This window comes from Dryobates pubescens, chromosome 14, assembly GCF_014839835.1.
Source record: "Dryobates pubescens isolate bDryPub1 chromosome 14, bDryPub1.pri, whole genome shotgun sequence".
NCBI classification, from domain to species: domain Eukaryota; kingdom Metazoa; phylum Chordata; class Aves; order Piciformes; family Picidae; genus Dryobates; species Dryobates pubescens.
The window spans coordinates 568,543-585,950 of NC_071625.1; the positions used below are offsets into that span (position 1 = coordinate 568,543).

At 42.6% G+C, this 17,408-nt stretch overlaps 1 protein-coding gene across 1 annotated transcript in view; it reads left to right on the top strand.

Annotated features, from left to right (window-relative positions):
* The window catches only part of ANGPT1 (angiopoietin 1), a 130,197-nt gene extending 115,770 nt beyond the window's left edge, over window positions 1-14,427 (top strand). The window contains exons 8-9 of the mRNA XM_009898190.2: window positions 5,709-5,839; window positions 13,004-14,427. Of these exons, the coding sequence (XP_009896492.1) occupies window positions 5,709-5,839; window positions 13,004-13,164 (292 nt within the window). The 3' untranslated portion in view covers window positions 13,165-14,427. The remainder of the gene's footprint in view (window positions 1-5,708; window positions 5,840-13,003) is intronic.
* Window positions 14,428-17,408: the final 2,981 nt, after the last annotated feature.

A 17,408-nucleotide genomic window follows, 5' to 3' on the forward strand; every position in this document is an offset into this window, starting at 1 on the left:
AAGCAAATGGTAGTATCAGGTTGATTTATTTCTTCTGTGCTGTGTTTGGTGAGAGATTAGCAGGATTTCTGTCCAACACACCATGGTGGTATCAGCTCTTGATTACATTTCTGCCCCTGTTAGCAGTAACAAACAGTGTTGCTGTGTTTCCTCTCCATCAGCACTCTGCTGCTGGCATCAGCTGCAAGCCTAGCAACTCACGCTGCCACTCTGACCATTTCTGTGGTTTCTGAAGCATGCTTTTCAAATACTAGAAGTACTTTTTCACTGTCCAGAGTAAACATATTTAAATATGACTTTTGTAAGCAGTGACAAAGCACCATTTGTCTGCATACAATGGGATGACAGGTTTATGGCAGGAAAAATGTCTCTGTCTTTAAATTATCCCTAGTCCACTATTAAAGAAATATAACAAAGAAGCAGCAGATTTGCTGTATTATTTTATATATATATATAGGTTCTTCTACCCCTCTACTTTGCCCTGCTGAGACCACAGCAGCAATACTGCATCCAATTTTGGGCTTCCTAGTTCAAGAGAGACAGAGACCTGCTGGAGAGAGTCCAACGGAGAGGACTGAGGATGATTAGGGGCCTTGAGCATCTCCCCTGTGGAGAGAGGCTGAGAGCTCTGGGGCTGTTTAGTCTGGAGAAGAGAAGGCTGAAAGGGATCTGATCAATGTCTATCAATATCTGAGGGGTGGGTGTCAAGTGGAGGGGGCCAAGCTCTTTTCAGTGGGGTGCAGTACTAAGACAAGGAACAATGGATGTAAACTGGAACAGAGAAGGTTTCAGCTCAACATGAAGAGAAACTTCTTTATGGTGAGGCTGCCCAGAGGCTGTGCAGTCTCCTTCTCTGGAGATTTTCAAAACCCACCTGGATGCATTCCTGTGCAGACCGCCCTGGGTGATCCTGCTTTGGCAGGGGGCTGGACTTGATGATCTCTGGAGGTCTTTTCCACCCTCTAACGTCCTATGATTCTGTGAATCAGTGCAGCAGCAAGGCTCACTAGACCATTGTATGGTTTGCTGCCATGTCTTTCTTATTCATTACTAGATTATGTCTGCTTGTTCACTGTCCAGAATAAACCTGAGTTTCTTCTTGGTCATGTCTGGAGTCTGTGCTTCAAGCATGAACTCTTCGTAGAAAAAAACCCCAAAGCTTTTCTGTTAACAGCGTGCAGTCCCAGGAAAGGCTCTTGCCACCTACTATGCAGTGTCTGGTGTCTCACAGCCAGGCTGGACTGCCACAGTTCTGAAGGAAAAGTGACCATTCCCATTAATTGTTGCATTTTAATTCACCTTTTGATCTTTGAAACCGGGAGACATGTGTTCTTACTCTGGATATATTGGATTAATATGTTGTGGGCTGGCATAATTTAACTTGTTTCAACAGGAGAACGGGCAAGGAGCTGCAGTAATGTCAAACTCAATAATTACAGCAGTGAGTCATTGCTACAGAGCAGCAGAAGGAAAATACAGAGGTCATCTTGTCTTACACTGTTCTGGAGGAACTGTGGGAGGAAATGTGCTGGCAGCAAAAATATTAAGAGCCAAATTAAAAATTTGTTCAAGTTGTCAGAGCCACTTACTGCATTATTCAAGTTTTCAGCAGTTTGCAGAGCCATCGTGCCTACTGTTTGCAGAGTTACAAACTCTGTTAGGAATACAACAAAGCGAAACAAGGAGTCCAGGCACTGACCGTGCACGTGGCTTCTCAAGTCTGGGCTGTGGGTGGGAGTGGGGAAAGGTTAGCATTGTTAGGCTTTTACAGTTGATACTTCTGGGTTTCTCCAGTCAGACACCGACCATGGCATTCCCTTTCTTGTTCTCTTTGGTAGTTTTTACATCAGTGCTTCAGAGATGTGCAGCAAGAGAGGTGGTGATTCTTTCTTGCAACTCAGATAAACGGCTTAGCAACAGCACAAAATTGTGTGAGAGCAGTGGTGGTGAAGCAGTTTCCATCTTCCATTTTCTTCAGTTTCTCTGAATGTGTTGCATTCTGTTGTAAATTCACACTCAGTACCATACAGCTTGTTGCAATGTGTGTTCTGTATTCATGACTAGCGTGTTCCTCTCTGTGAGGGTGGCCCTGCCATTATGTCTAATGATTACCTGCCTCAGCTGCTGGTAAGTTGGTGCTAGTTAACTGATTTTGATTTATGGTGAGCTATTCAGGTTTGGTTTACTTTTGTTTGTTTTCATTAGGAAACTACCTTAATAAAACCTAAATCAACATTTATTTATTTTTTCCCTGGACATGTATGGTATTTTTAAGAAGAAGCTTTGTTTCTTATCAAAGATAAAGGATGCAGGTGGGTGCCCAGGCTGTAACCTGGACAAAAGCACAGACAGACAACTTCTGCTCTGCAACTCAGGCCAATTAAAACTCATGGGGGTCTCCACGATCACCACAGGTGGCCCATGCTCCCTCTCCAACACAGAGATGGACTTTCCACTGAATGTACAGTTCTGTACACACAAAGGTTCACAGAACCACAGAATTATTGAAGCTGGAATAAACCTCTGAGGTCATCAAGCCCAGCCTATGACCTACCACCACCACCTCGACCAGACCATGGCACTAAATGGCACATCAAATCTTGCCTTAAACACCTCCAGGGACAGCGACTCCACCACCTCCCTGGGCAGCACATTCCTGTGTCTGATTCCCCTTTCCTAACATCCAACCTAAGCCTCCCCTGGTTCAGCTTCAGGCCATGCCCTCCTGTCTTGTCACAAGTTTCCTGGGAGAAGAGCCTGACCCTCACCTTACCTTGGCTTCCCTTCAGGCAGCTGGGGAGTGTGATAAGGTCCCCCCTGAGTCTCACTTCTCCAGGCTAAACACCCCCAGCTCCCTCAGCTTCTCCTCACCAGAATTTCCCTCTAGTCCCTTCCCCAGTCTGGTGACTCTCCTCTGGAGCTGCTCCAGCACCTCAAGATCTTTCTTGATGTTTCTCTTTATCTCTTAGTGGGAGTATTAAATGATGGAATAGTTGAATACCAGGGTTTGGCTTGCCAGATAATTACCACATTATGTTCAGTTCCATGTTTAACAGCATTTTGGCAGGCAGTTTAAGTCCAACCTCAGAGAGAGCAGTTTTTCTCTAGCATGATTACTTAGATTTTATCTCCTGTTCAAAACACATTAGCCATCATGAAGTCTTTGGGAGATGTCTTTATTACAGAGGTGCTTTCTCTGTTCAAGGACAGCTGCTACCATGGGGAGACCTCATGCAGTTGTGTAACAGGAAAAGGCACACTGGGAAACTTTACAAGGAGCCAACAACATTTAGTATTACTTGAGTAGACATCATGTTTTATTCCTTGAAAAGGCAGATGATTTATGACCCTCAAATAATTAATCCAAGCTTTCTTGAGAAAACTCTGAAGTTGAAATAAAGCAACTATCCAGGTTTGTGCTTATTTTAGGCTTTTGGTGCAGGTGTTGTTGGTTTTCACTTGGTATTATTACAATTACTGTCTAGAACTGAAAGAGTAACCTTCTCTGTCCTCCTAAATGGTTGCAGACCAGTGGACTTTGGTTCACAAAGGGACTTAATCACCTAAAAATCATTATAAATGGAATTAATTGACCACAACTCATAAAACTCTGCTGAACTCAGCATCTTTAGTGAGTGTGGGTTTCATTTCACAAACTCAAGCTGGCTAATGTTTTGATGCAAGTGTGCATCAGATGGATGATGCCAGTTCAATCCTTCCTCAACTGTTTCAAAGCTAGAGGACAAACAATGGCAGTCATATGGTTTGTCAAAACAAAGATGCTTCCCACTTGCCTAAGGTGGAGGACAGGCAGTGAGACAGGCAGTCTGCACTTACCTGTGCAGGTGTATTGCCACACAAGGCTATGTGGTGACCAGCAGGTTAGAAGAACTGACATGTAGTTACCCTCTACTCCTATTAAGCTAGTTAAAAATGGAAAACCCATGAGGAGAAGGCTCAGAATAGGCAGTTCTGGGTGTAGGATTATGACCCCTCTGCTCCCATTTTATTCAGTGATCCCTGATCCCTTTCACCGAGATTAACAGCCTCTCCCTTGAGGAGTGATCAGAAAATGAGCAGGCAGCAGAGACATTTTAGCCTGCAGAGAGGCACAAAAGGGAGGTGGGAATTTGAAGACCTCTCTCTGCAGTATTTCCTAATGCCCTTCCCCTTTGGGGAAAACATTGTACACCAAGTATTATTAATTCCTTTATTGTTTTCTTACATTATATGGTCGGGGTTTTATTGGACTAAGTGGGTTTTACAGTGTTGTGATTGTAGTGATTGCTGATCAAATGACCTGGCTAATGTTGTCTTTCGGACTGAAGCAAACAGCATTTGCTTTTTGAACTGACTTCATGAGACTCCTGCGAGCCTTGGCGTTGCTGAGACAGTGTCCATGTCCAGCAGTATGGCCATCTAAAACCCCACTGCAGAGATCACCTGGCAAAGGAATTTTTCTATCAACACAATCTCAGGGAAGTTTATTTTGTTCTGAAAACAAAATAATTTTTTGAATTTATTTTTTAATTAGGCACAGCTTGCAAAATGAGGCAGAAGTCCAATAAATGAAGATAGGACAAATGCCAACCTTTTCTTTGTAAGGGAAGGAGAAAGGAACATGAGCAAAGATGACTCTCAGGGTAATCTTGTCTAAACCAAGCATCCTTTGATAGAGTAACAAGGCAGTTATGGGTTAATTGCCACTGTAATTGGACAGTAACATAATGCAATGACCCTCCCCTCCCCTGTGCACATAACTGCAATTCTGAACTTAGGTCAGATGTGCCCAGGTTCCCAATATTTCCCTGCTGGGACAGATGCCCTTCAGCATCCCTGCAGCTGACGTGCCTGTCTTTGGGCATTAGAGCTCTGAGCACTATAAATGCCCTTTTGCTTACTGGATCTGTGCTCAGGCTTCTAGCTCATAGTTTGACTGGTTGACAATGCTGCTTAAGAAAAGGGTTATTTAGCACTGCAAAACATGAAGGCTTTTGTGGCTTGAGCTCCAAAGTTATTCTCCATTCATCACTCAGAGACAGCTTTGGCAGAGCCGGGCTCCTGGCTTGTGCTGTAGCTGGTAGAATTAAGAATTCGGAAACTGCTGAAATCCTCTTTGGAGCCCAGGGATTAATAACATGGCTGCTGTCAACTGGGAGTGCTGGTTCTGTGCCACAGCAAGGAGACCAGCTCCTCAAGTACTCAGTTTTTTCTAGCAAGGCATTCCAGATCTCTGAGCTTCTCTCCTCATTCTCTTTTCTGTCTTGGACTCAGAATCATAGAACCATTTTGGTTAGAACAGACCTGTAAGATCATCTAGCCCAACCATCACCCCAACACTGCCAGCTCACCTAAACCATGGCCCTCAGCATGACATAGACAAAGCTTTTCAACCCCTCCAGGGCTGGTGACTCCACCACTGCCCTGGGCAGCCCGTTGCAAGCCTTGTCCCCTTCATTTTGTTTTCCAGGGCAGATCCTTGTACTCAGTTCTGCTCTCAGGCGCAGATGATGTGCTGCTATAGATGCACTGCAGGGCCCTGAACGTCCCCATGCTACACCTGAAGCAACAAAGAGATCGAGTCAAAACACAAGACATTTCTGAATTGTCTGGATGTACTTCATAGGAGGCAAACCTGCTGAGGAAATGGATGTGGATGTGTTCTTTTTCTTTTTGGTGACACACAGTGTTTTCTCTTGCTGTTCCAGACTCTATTTAAAAGGTCACAGTGGGACGGCTGGAAAGCAGAGCAGTCTGATCCTGCATGGTGCTGAATTCAGTACGAAAGATGCTGACAACGACAACTGCATGTGTAAATGTGCTCTCATGCTGACTGGAGGTGAGTACCGAGCTGGAAATATGCTGTACCGTGCTAGGAAGTTACTCTGTTTTCCTAACGCAGCCATGGATGAAGTTGCATTCACGGATGTGTAAGCACTGTGTGAAAACTCTCTTCATTATTATTGCACCTACTCTTTTCTGTATATACTCATTGTGGTGGTGCCAATACCTCAAGATTCCTATCAGCAGGGAAGGGATTACACAGAGAGGCAGTCAGTATATTTTTGCACTGCAGCTGTTGCAAGTGTCAAAGGGGAATTCGTAAGTTAGAGTTATTGTTAAGGCAAGAAAGGCAAAGAAAGAGAGAAGAAGCTAAGACACTCAGAAGGAGAAAATAACTTTGTGGAAAATGGAAGAATCAGCCAGAAAAAAAGAGAAAGAAGAAGAAGAAAGAAAATGCAGGGAACTGGATATTTGAAAGTACTCTCTAAAAGCAATCAGAATCTGAACTTGCAATACATTATCGATTTCATGTAAGGGTGTGATCCATAACTATAATGATTCAGCTGTCTGTCTTACGTGAGCATAATACATAAACTCTTATGTACAAAATCAGTGCAATGGTCAGTTCACTCACCTGTGAATGGCTAGACCTGTGACCCTTGTTCAAATTGTGGCACTTAGCTGTTCTGGAAGATTTTAAATGGATTTTTAGTGAGCTGAGTCAAGCTGAGGAAGCAAAGAGAGAAGAGCTGAGGTTGGGGAGAGCAGAGAGGTTACACTGGGATGGTTTAAAGCACCAGGTCAATGTGACTGCCAGCAAGTGTAGTGCATATGACTGATGCTTGTTCTCTCTAATTCAGAGAAGTAATTTCTGAGATTATCTCCCAATAAAGACACTTAAAGCTCTGCCAAACTGCTTATTTCAGGTTCCTACATGGGCAAGCTCATTTTTGTCTCTAGGATACCACATTAGAGCAGAAAGTTATTCTTTGGTTCATTGACTGTATGGCCAGGAAAAGCCCTTGTCCTCACGTCTGATCTTCGGAGGCTCCCCTCAGTGATTTCTGACTTTCCTGTTACATACAAATTGTTCAGCATTTTGGATCAGACTGTTACATTGATATCATTTGTGGTTACTGGCACCCTGACTGAATCCAGCTCAGGCCACATTCAAGCATGGATGAGCCTCTAAAGCTATCAGCTGCTACCAGAAGCTACATTCTTGTCGCTGGGAACCTATAGCAAACACACAGCTTAGCTCCTAATTCTCTTTTGCCAATTGGAAATGACTCCTTTGGGAAAGTCTTCAGGCAGCCAGCTTCCCAACCTTTCTGCCTTACACTAGTGATACCATATTCAAAGTCAGCACTGGACACTTCCTCCATGAGAGGGAGGACCACACAGTGCCTTCCCATTTCTATCGAACAGAAGCTCACCAGGTAGTTCTGGATAAGAGAATGGTTAATATGCCTATGGTTTATTTTAGTTAAAACTGTTGGCCTGTCTGTGTAGGGGGAAATGCTAAAGCTTCTTACTTCCAGGGCATGCCAGAGTCTAATGAAAAGCTCCTAAATGTGAGTTGTGTCTGTGCTGAAGTGCAGACTCATTCATGCATCCGAGCTGCCTGGAAACACTTCTGCTCCCAGACAGCAAGTTCTGGGAGCCAAGGATTTTGTTTATTTTCCTGCCCTGACATCTATGGCAGGTCACTGCCTTGCTAAGGTCAGTGGAACAACCACTCCACAAGGTTCACATATATTTTGCTGCAGCAGTCCTGTAAATCAATAGGAAATCCCCATACTGGACTGTATGGTAGCAAAGGAAAGGAATAAGGACGAAGGGGGAGAATTACTGAGTCTGAGAAAACCACAAAACAGAACAAATCACTGCAGAATGAAAGGAGATGCAGTTAGCCTTTGGAGATAGCTGAGCCCAGCCTTTTGGACTGGACTCTGAGTGCTAGTCTCTTGGAGAGGCTGTACAGCACTGAGTAAGATGTAGTTCTTCAAGAAGAGAAATATTTTAATCATTCTAGAGTTCTCCTCAAACACTCTGCCATGCTTTGCTCCTTGAAATGTCTTCCTCACTCCCTGAGAAATATCAGAAAATTGAATTAGGCACCAAGCCCTTTGTTTAGTGGGGGGATTGCAGTTCTGTGCTACAGACCACGGCCAATAAAGAAAAGTAGCAATGATAACAGGTTTTGGAAAACCTCTTTTTCTTCCCAAAGATATCAGACTCTTTTAGTTTTGGCAGCATCAGAGAGAGCTCTTTAATGATGAATGATATGAAATCTGCAGGCAAGTCTCTAGCTATCTTGACAGCTTGGGTGAGCCTGTTATCTCTGCGAGGTGAACTGAATACATTTATGTCAAGAATAAAGGCTGAGATAAGCTGAAGCTCGAGACTGTGATATGGTTATAGCCAAGGCTGAAAATGAAAGTGTAAGGAAAACACACATTTCTCTCTGAGATCTTACCAGCTGTCAGTTTTATTTGGGCTGTATCAAAACTATTATTCTCTTTTCCTTTCCTCCCTCTTCCTCAGAACAAGAAATGAAATATTGGGATAAAAATCCAGTAGCAGAGTTTGGTACATGTGTGTCTGTTTTCAGGAGCCATGCTGTGCTACTTGACTCAACCTTAATGTGGATTTTAGGGAATGGCTTCAAAAGTACATGGATTATCTGGGCTCTTAGTCCCTGTGAGCTTTACAAGGTAGTCAAACGTGGTAGCTGTTTTTTGGTGCCTTGGAAGATCTAAGTTGAGCATGGTTGGTTTATTGAAGCAATTTATTCACTCAAACTTAATGTGTCAAAATAGTGCAAAATGCTGCTGTCATGAAAACACCTGCTGAGAGCTGCTGCAATGCCTCAGGCCAGCCAGCTGAAGGAAAGGTCGTATCTCCATGTCAATACCTCCGTGTCAGTATCTCCATGTCATGTCCAGCAGTATGCTGAAGAGCAGCCCAGTGAGCTACATGCACAGCTCTTGGCAGGGAACAGCACATCACCAGAAGGAAGCACTCAGTAGATGCCCAAGGCACTTCACATAGATTTCCAGTACAAGAACACTTAACACCTCTGGACCAGATTTGTGGCCAAGTTAGAGCCTCTGACCAGGACAGCACCTAACAGCTGAGCCCCAGAAATTGTTTGTGCAATTGTCTCAGTCACTGGAAAATGATTTATAGTACCTTGGCCCATAGCCAAAGAGTCTTCAGGTTATTTGCTTTGTCTTGCATTGGCTGCAGCCTGAGATGCTCTCAAAGGCATTTACCTTTCTGCAGGTGTGAGACAAGAATGTTACTAAAATTCTGATCTCTGAAATAGCTTCATAAAGCAACAGAGAGACTTCCTAGGTGTCTTTCTAGAATGCAGTAACAGAGAGACATTGAAATAATTTGTTTTATTTCACTGGAAGCAGACATCTATCCAGCTGCAGTCCCCTGTCTCTGACAGCAGTTCACAGCAGATGCCTCAGTGCAGGCATAAGAACAATGCAAATAAATTGTACTTCCCCTGAGTATTTTCCCAGTATCTTGCACCTCAGAGGCTTCCCAAGACAGATACAGTTCCCATGTATTTGGTAATCCTCAATGTATTTCTCATCTAATAAGTGAGAGACTGCTGAATGAACATCTTGGCCAGTGGTGCACTCATTACCTGTTGTTTCACTGGTTTTTTCCTCCAAGTGGTGGATTTTGTGAGTCTCTGGTAAGAATGGAATGGAGCATTCATGTCATGACTTGAAGGGAAGTTCCTGGCTGAGTATAGAAACCTGCCTGTACATTCTCCAGTCAGTTTCTCTTACAGTTTGTTTGAAACAAACACTTTGAATGTGGCAACCTCAACACACTTAGAAGTATCTGCTTACATATGAAAACATCAGTTTTTAGGGTTTATGGACATTGCTGCTTTCATCAAGAAGTTACACAGAAAACACCATTCATGAAGTATCAATTGTATTGCCCAAGCAATTGGAATATTGATTGATGCTAGAAATGTTAGAGATATTGCATTAGGCATATGACTACTTCACACTGTTAACAAGATTGTTGCTATGTTGCTATGCCAGGGGTGAGTGTGGACAGCAGGAATAAAGGATTAGGAAAACACCGAGAAGTGAGTAACTGAAGAATCAGTCTATTGATATATTTAGGTGAGAACATGATCACCAGTCTGCAAGCTTCATGCTATTTTTACCACAAACCCAAAAGATCCTTATAAAGAGGAATGTGCTATCCACTTATTACAGAAAACAAATAGCTTTTCATTTTATTTTGTAACATCTGGATTCTAATTTTAATCCTCAGGATGTCAAGTGGTAGTCTAGGCAGCTCAACAGTCAGCAAATAAAAGAACATAGGCCTGAAAATTACTTCTAGGGGTCAAAGACAGAGTCTACCTCTTTGTTTCTGTCCTGCTGTTCAAGATTCCCAGTGATAGGCATTTGTTCCCACAGTATCATCTGTTACTGAGTTTGGCTACACTTACTCTAAGCAAGTTCAGCTTGTTGACTAAACTGCGCCTATAGCAATTTGTGTGTTCCATCTCGTCTTATCCTCCATCACTGGAGAGAAGAGACCATGCTTTCACATTTCTTTGAAGAGCTGCCCTTTTTCAACAGCTTTTCATTTCTGACTGTTGGCAATCTGTCTGCTGGATTCTGGACTAAATAACTCTAAATACTTCCTCTCACATTCAGACTTTGTCCAGCGGCTCCACATACAGCTTTAAGTGTCAGCCAAATCTGCATCCAGTCTTCCAGCTGAGAAGTTACCCATGCAAAGTCATCTAACTGTAAAGTACAGAATGGCAGAAATGTTGAAATCTTTCATAAACTAAATGTAAAATCTTCTGAACACTGAAGGCTATTTGAGTCTCTTGGCTTTGTTGCCAAATGCACTACATTTTATGGGCAAACCCAAAGGGCTAGAAATAAATACTGGGTTTTCATAGGTTCCATTTATCCAAGAAAACCATACAAAGGTACTATTCAAACACACTTTGGGTCTTATTTGAATGGATTGTATTGATCTGACTGCATTTGGAGCCATTCAGTGTACTCAGGAGGGAAAGCACAGGTGTGTGTGTGTGTGTTTGAAGGAAAAATCTGCAGTCAAATGTGATGAGTTTAGACACCTCGTCTTTGAATGTGTGAAAAACAACTAAGAACCTCTCAGCAAACACAAGCAGCCATTAACAATTAGTTCCCAGTGCAGGCTACACTTACAGTACCCTCATTAATTTATGACTACTGAGGTACTGACAACAAATTTTACATATATCTGTGCATAATTACAATTCATACAGCTTGCCAGGAAAGGAAAGCTGTTAGCTTTGGCATGCAAAAGCCTTTTAAATGCTGCTTTGGACAAGAAGATTCTACCATATGAAAAATGACACTTGTGACTACAGAAAACCATTATGAAAACAACAACAGCAACAGCAACTAAATAACAGCAAAACAAAAACCAGAAAAAACAAACAAACAACACCCCAAACCCCAAATTAGAGAAAATAAGCCAAACACTTTCATGTAGTATTAGGAAACATCTCTCTGAAAATTCAGTGTCTCACTAAGAAGAACAGTACAGCAGGGGAAGGAAATCATTTTGGAAAGATGCTCATTAAAACACACTTTGAATTTGGAGGGAATTTATTATGAAAGATTTGGGCAGATCCTCAGAAAACATCGACACATTTCTATGTTTCTTCGTTCCATTTTTAGCATAGGTTTTGTAGGGCACCACTGAAAAACTCCTCAAAAACCTCAGAAAGGCCTTTGAGGCATCTGTTACTGCTCCTTTAAGATGAAATGGTAACTCAGACAGCTTGCCATGTCTTCATCCCAAGACCATAAACAGACCCCAGCTGCATCTGTGTTCCAGTTTTGAAAAATGAGGATTAGATTTTTCCCTGTTTAGCTTTGTCTTGGGTTCCTACAAGATTACACTCTGGTTACAGTAAAACATCAGCTACACAACTTTCTCTTTCCGTGGTTATTGCCCCCTTAGGTATAGCATCGTAATCAAAGGGAGGTCAATCGTATCAAAATAGGAGTTTGCCAGGATTTGTCTGGCATAAATTCTTCCCTCAAGATTTCATTATGAAGTGTTATTTCTAAAAAAGCCCACTAAGTATTAGCCAAAATCTGAGGAATTACTTTGCAAGACAAGAAACATAAATTACATGGATCTGAATACAAAGGACAGGGTAAGCACTGGATGTGGAGGTCAGTCATGGTCAATACCAGGTCAGTAGTAGTAAGGCATGGTTTAAAATACCTTCCTACAATACATTTGTTATAGGTAGATAAAAGAGTGACCCTGAATATGATGAGTTCAGAGGATTCCCTAGGCTAGTGCATGCTGTTGAAGAGGAACTGCTCACAGTTTAATTCCATTTCCAGAAGTCAGAGTGGGAAACACACTGAAAATTTGCAGTTCCACATTTCAGTCTACAGAGATGGCTGCAGAATTCAGTAGTGACTAGCCTGGTAACCAGTTTGCCACCAAGGCTTGCAGGTGGGCCTGGGCACACTACAGTGCTGTCACCTGCAGGCTGGAACAACTCTTCAACTGCCATTGAAGCACCAAAAGCAAAAGCTGCCACCCGGTCTTTATGATCTTATTTGCCTTCGTTCATGAAGGCAAAAGCTCAGCACAACCATGCTGCATGGAATCACAGACTCACACAATGTTAGGGGCTGGAAGGGACCTCGAAAGCTCATCCAGTCCAACTCCCCTGCCAGAGCAGGGTCACCTAGAGCAGACCACAGAGGAACACGTCCTGGTGGGTCTTGAATATCTCCAGAGACTCCACAACCCCCAACCCTGTCACTCAAAAACCCAAACAAGTGACATCATGAAAAATAAGTAGGAATTGTAGGTCTTTTTCAGAGGTTTACATGAAAGGGGCAAATGGTGATACTGCTTAAACACACTAAGCAGTTCATTTATCTTTGTTGTTCTTATTCTCATTTCATGCTGTATTTGAAAACAGAATGAGTTAGCAGTTAAATACTTGTCCTCCTCTAAATAAAACTGTGCTTTCTCCAGCACTGCTGGCTAGAGAGTGGTACAAAAAAGGAAAAGAGGAAGATGCTCTCACTGCCATCACATCAGCAGTGTTTATGGGCCTGGGGTATCAGAACTTCCTATTCAGCTGAGCCTACAAAACAGTTTGTTTGCAGTTTATTTGTCTTAATGATTTCAGGGTGGTGGTTTGATGCCTGTGGCCCCTCCAATCTCAATGGGATGTTCTACACAGCTGGGCAAAACCACGGAAAGCTCAATGGCATCAAGTGGCATTACTTCAAAGGCCCCAGCTACTCCCTGCGCTCCACCACCATGATGATTCGGCCCTTGGACTTCTAAAGGCATTCTTCAGGGAATCCTGCACTAAACCAGGTCAGCACTACCCTCAGCAGCACCACTTTCACAGTCTGAAGGTAAAAGGTGGAGGGCTTCCTGAAAGCAACACATAGGGATGATGCAAAGTCACTTTGGTATCACTCTATAGCCTGCAAAACCTCCCCAGCGGTCACCCCACACTCTGCTGACTGAGGGAGGCATGGTTTAGAAGAAGATGACTGCAATGATTTTCCAGAGAACAGCTGGATTGAGTTATCCTGCTTGAACATGGTGGTTCTCAGTGGATGTCTGTTTGTTTGTTTGTTTGTTCAATAAAAGAGGCAAGTCCCAGATTACTCAGCAATAGCATCAGAATTGGAGGAACTGAGACGTGCCAGCCACAGTCTACTGAGTCAAATGATGCTCAGCAGTGCAATGCCAGCAGCACAGCCTATGAAAAAGGATTGCAGATACACCTTTATTCAGGCTCATCTTAAAGCACTCAAGGTGATGACCCCAAATATAATTTTCCTTAAATTACCTGAATTTGAGTGGTGGATGGATTTATGTTAATGCCAGAGTCAAATAATTTGTGTGACTATTATTTTTCATTAAATCCTTTAAGGAGATGTTTCTCATAAATAGAGTCAAACATAAGAAGAATGATAAGGGTGATAAGCATAAATTATTCAGTTGCTCTGTAGAGGTAAATCAGATAATTGGCATAATCCCTGAGCTAGGATTTATAGTGTGATAACAAAAGTAGCTGTGTTTTGAGGCTTTTCTTCTCCTTTCATTAAAGGCAGTCTGAATGTCATGTAGGAAAATTAATGGAAGGTTTAAAGAATGTGAAATGTTATCCTAAAGAAAATATGGTATTTTGCATGGAATATTTCCATCCAAAGTATGCAGGAAGGCAAACTGTTAGGGTATATAAAAGTTGTGTAAGTGCATAGCTTAAGGCAGTGGATTCATTTTACAGTGTCCTTGCATGTGCGCCATTTATCAGTATTTTACTTGTTTATTACATTGTGGTGAGTACCAGAAGCATGCCAGCTCTACACAGTGCTTCAGCTACAACTATACAAAACCAAAACTACTCAGAACTGTACAGACAATAAAGACAAAGTTGTGAACTTGTAAATAGCATGTTTATATTCCCTGCAACGCTCACTTCGTTTGTACAGGCAGCACTCGCCCTGTGCCCAGGGTGCAAAACCTCAGAAGGATATAAATATTAAAAAGAACTTTAGAAGGCTTCTTACAGATTGCTACCAAGCGATCTTGATGCAGAGAAATGTTGCAGCAGCGTGGGGCAAGGTGCACGAGGTTGGACAAAATAGAATTCAATAACTGCAAGTGAGAATTTAGCTGGCTGGCCCACGAGGGTGTGGAGAAAACTTCCCATTTGCAGCCACAGGAATAAAGTGGATTTGGGAGGGTAGTTTGCAGTCATTTTGCTTCTGCTGTACACAAAATGGAAAGGTTCACCCTGCTGCCACTGAAACAAAAAGTAGCATTCTCATGGAGGGAACTGGGACCAACAGGACAGGCAAAACCTGCACGTGGGGAGGGGTTTGCTTGTCTGTTTGCTGCTTCGTTGAATTCATCACACTCTTGCTGAGATCAGGCGCAGCAAAGATCTGAACCTTTTCTAGAGGATGATGACAACAGAGTCATTTCTTTCTTTTTTTAAAACATTTTCCTCTTTTTTCCCCCATTTTGTTTTGGCTTTGTTTCGTTTGATTTTTGTTTTGTTTTCCTTTAGCATTTTATGTCTATGGAATAGATGAAACTGCTTGGGTGGGTTTCTTTAACCTCCCTTCGTAAAGGTCACAAGGTCCTGCAGGGTTCCCTGGTTCGTTCCCGTTTGGTATTTGCTTGGAAGGCCTTTGGGTTTGTGTATTTGTATATATTTATATATATATTTGAGATAATCTTAGCCTAAGGGTTCATTTGCTGTTTTCTGCTGAATAAGTTACCAAACTCCTCCTTACTCTGCAGCTGCTTCACAGAGCTGTTTCTGTCTCGGGTTTGAGTGTTTGTGTTTCAGTGATCCTCATTTATGTGCAAACTCCCTGGTCCTTCTCCCTCCATGTTCTCCAGAGTTAGACCTTTGCAGGTCTCCGAGTGAGGAATGTCATTTTTGCAGAGCCTCCTGCAAAAGGCCAAACACATCTAAAAGTCAAAAGCATGTTAGTTACTGATTATTTATCTGGGTTTGAAAACAACAACAAATGTGAATTTTGTTTCCTATCCTTTATAATAAAACATTTGTAAAAAATTGAGGAGTCTGTGATTTTCTTTGCCTTGAGTATGCCTTTCTCTGACAGGCTGATGACCTTTCACAAGCCATTATTGCTCCTTGGAAGAGATAGTAATGAATTTAGACAAAGCCTAAGAAGGAAGCCTGCTTAGAGCTTGTCCGGAAATCAGCCTTTCTAACTTTCCAAATACCTGTTCCAGTATTTATTATCTGATTTCCCTGGTTAAAATCGTGGGACTGTATCTCATATTTTAAGTGCAAACCCTACAACTCTCTATCAAACTTTAAAGTAAATGCTTCTTGAATTCCATAGCCAGAGACACAAACAGAAGTGTGATCCTTGTTTCTCTTGCCTTACGAAGTCTTCTGCTACCATCCACTCAATCATATTGCATGGCAGTGAAAAAGCTCCATTGATCTCTTAGCCAGAACTGCCTCTTGCTCCATTTGTATGCCTTTTAACACCACTGGCATCACTTTTAACATCTGCCTGTAGTCAATTTATCCTCACTCTTTCAGGAATTTTTGCTTAATGGAACTTGTTCCTTGTGCTAATTCAGACCAAGCTAACTTTTTAAATGAACACTAGGCTGGATATGCAAGCATGCTTTGTTCCTGAAGTTGAGCATATATGTGCTGTGTGAACTGAAGAGTTGCAGTTACTGGAAAGGGTCTTTCTGGATTTGATTCACATTACAGCCTCACAGGATCAGAGGATGTTAGGGGTTGGAAGAGACCTCTGGAGATCTTCAAGTCCAACTCCCCTGCCAGACCATAGAATCCAGCACAGGTCATACATCCAGACAGGGCTGGAAAGGCTCCAGAGAAGGAGACTCCACAATCTCTCTGGGCAGCCTGCTCCAGTGCTCTGTGACCCTTACAGTAAAGAGGTTCAACCTCAATACCTCCTGTCCTATAGTTTCCATCCATTGCCTCTTGTCCTATCACAGGGTGCAAATGAGTGGAGACTGTCCCTGTCCCTTCCTTCCTGACCCCCAGCCCTCAGATATTTTTAGACATTGATCAGATCCCCTCTCAGTCTTCTCCTCTCCAGCCTCAACAGCCCCAGGTCTCTCAGCCTCTCCTCACAGAGCAGTGCTCCAGTCCCTTCATCATCCTTGTAGCCCTCTTTCGGGCTCTCAAGTATAAATGTCACTTGTCTTGGAAGATACTACAAAAAGCAATGGTCAATGGTGAGACTAACATTACTGCTCATCCTTCACAGACAAATCTCTTCCTGTTTTATACAACAGGAATACACAACATTTTCAGGAATCAGTGGATGTTTTCCATAGCATATAGATCCTTCTAATATCTTCTAAGACTAGAGATGTGATTTAAATGCACACTTTTCTAAGTCAGCTAGCATCAAGTACTGCTCTACTAAGTAAGCAAGTCCTCTGCATTTATAATCATTTGTTCAACAGATTCCCAAGACACAATTCCTTAAAAACCCCTTCCTGCTATAACCACAACAACTTTCTCCTCTGCACACCTGCAGCTCAAAACAGCTCTGACCATGCCTCTCATTTAGGATTGGCACTGCACTAACTTCTCATTTGGGAAGAACAAAATTGGAACTGCAATCACAAGAGCTTAACTCTTTAGGTAGGATCAAGCATCATTTCCAACCAGACTGCTGCAGTTGTACCAGCAAGCATTTCACATGAGCTGGACAGCTTGTAAGGCAGTAAGTTCTGAATAGAGCTGCTGCTGCTGGTGTTGCCTGGCTCTGACCTGTGGTAGGTATGCACACACATGCATCTCTGTGTCTGAAGAAGGTTTGGCACAGCCAAGCAAAATGATATTTAATTTTTTTTCTAGAGGAACTGTAATCTCAGGAAGAAAAAGGATAGATAGATGTGAGATTATAGCAAAGAGGAGGAAAAGGCAAACAGATAGGGAAGAGTTGAAGGGATTACTCATGAGACATAGCAGCTCCATATTTCCTGTGCTGTATCTGTCACACAGTGTAGGAAGTCCCTTCCTCCCACCAGAGTGT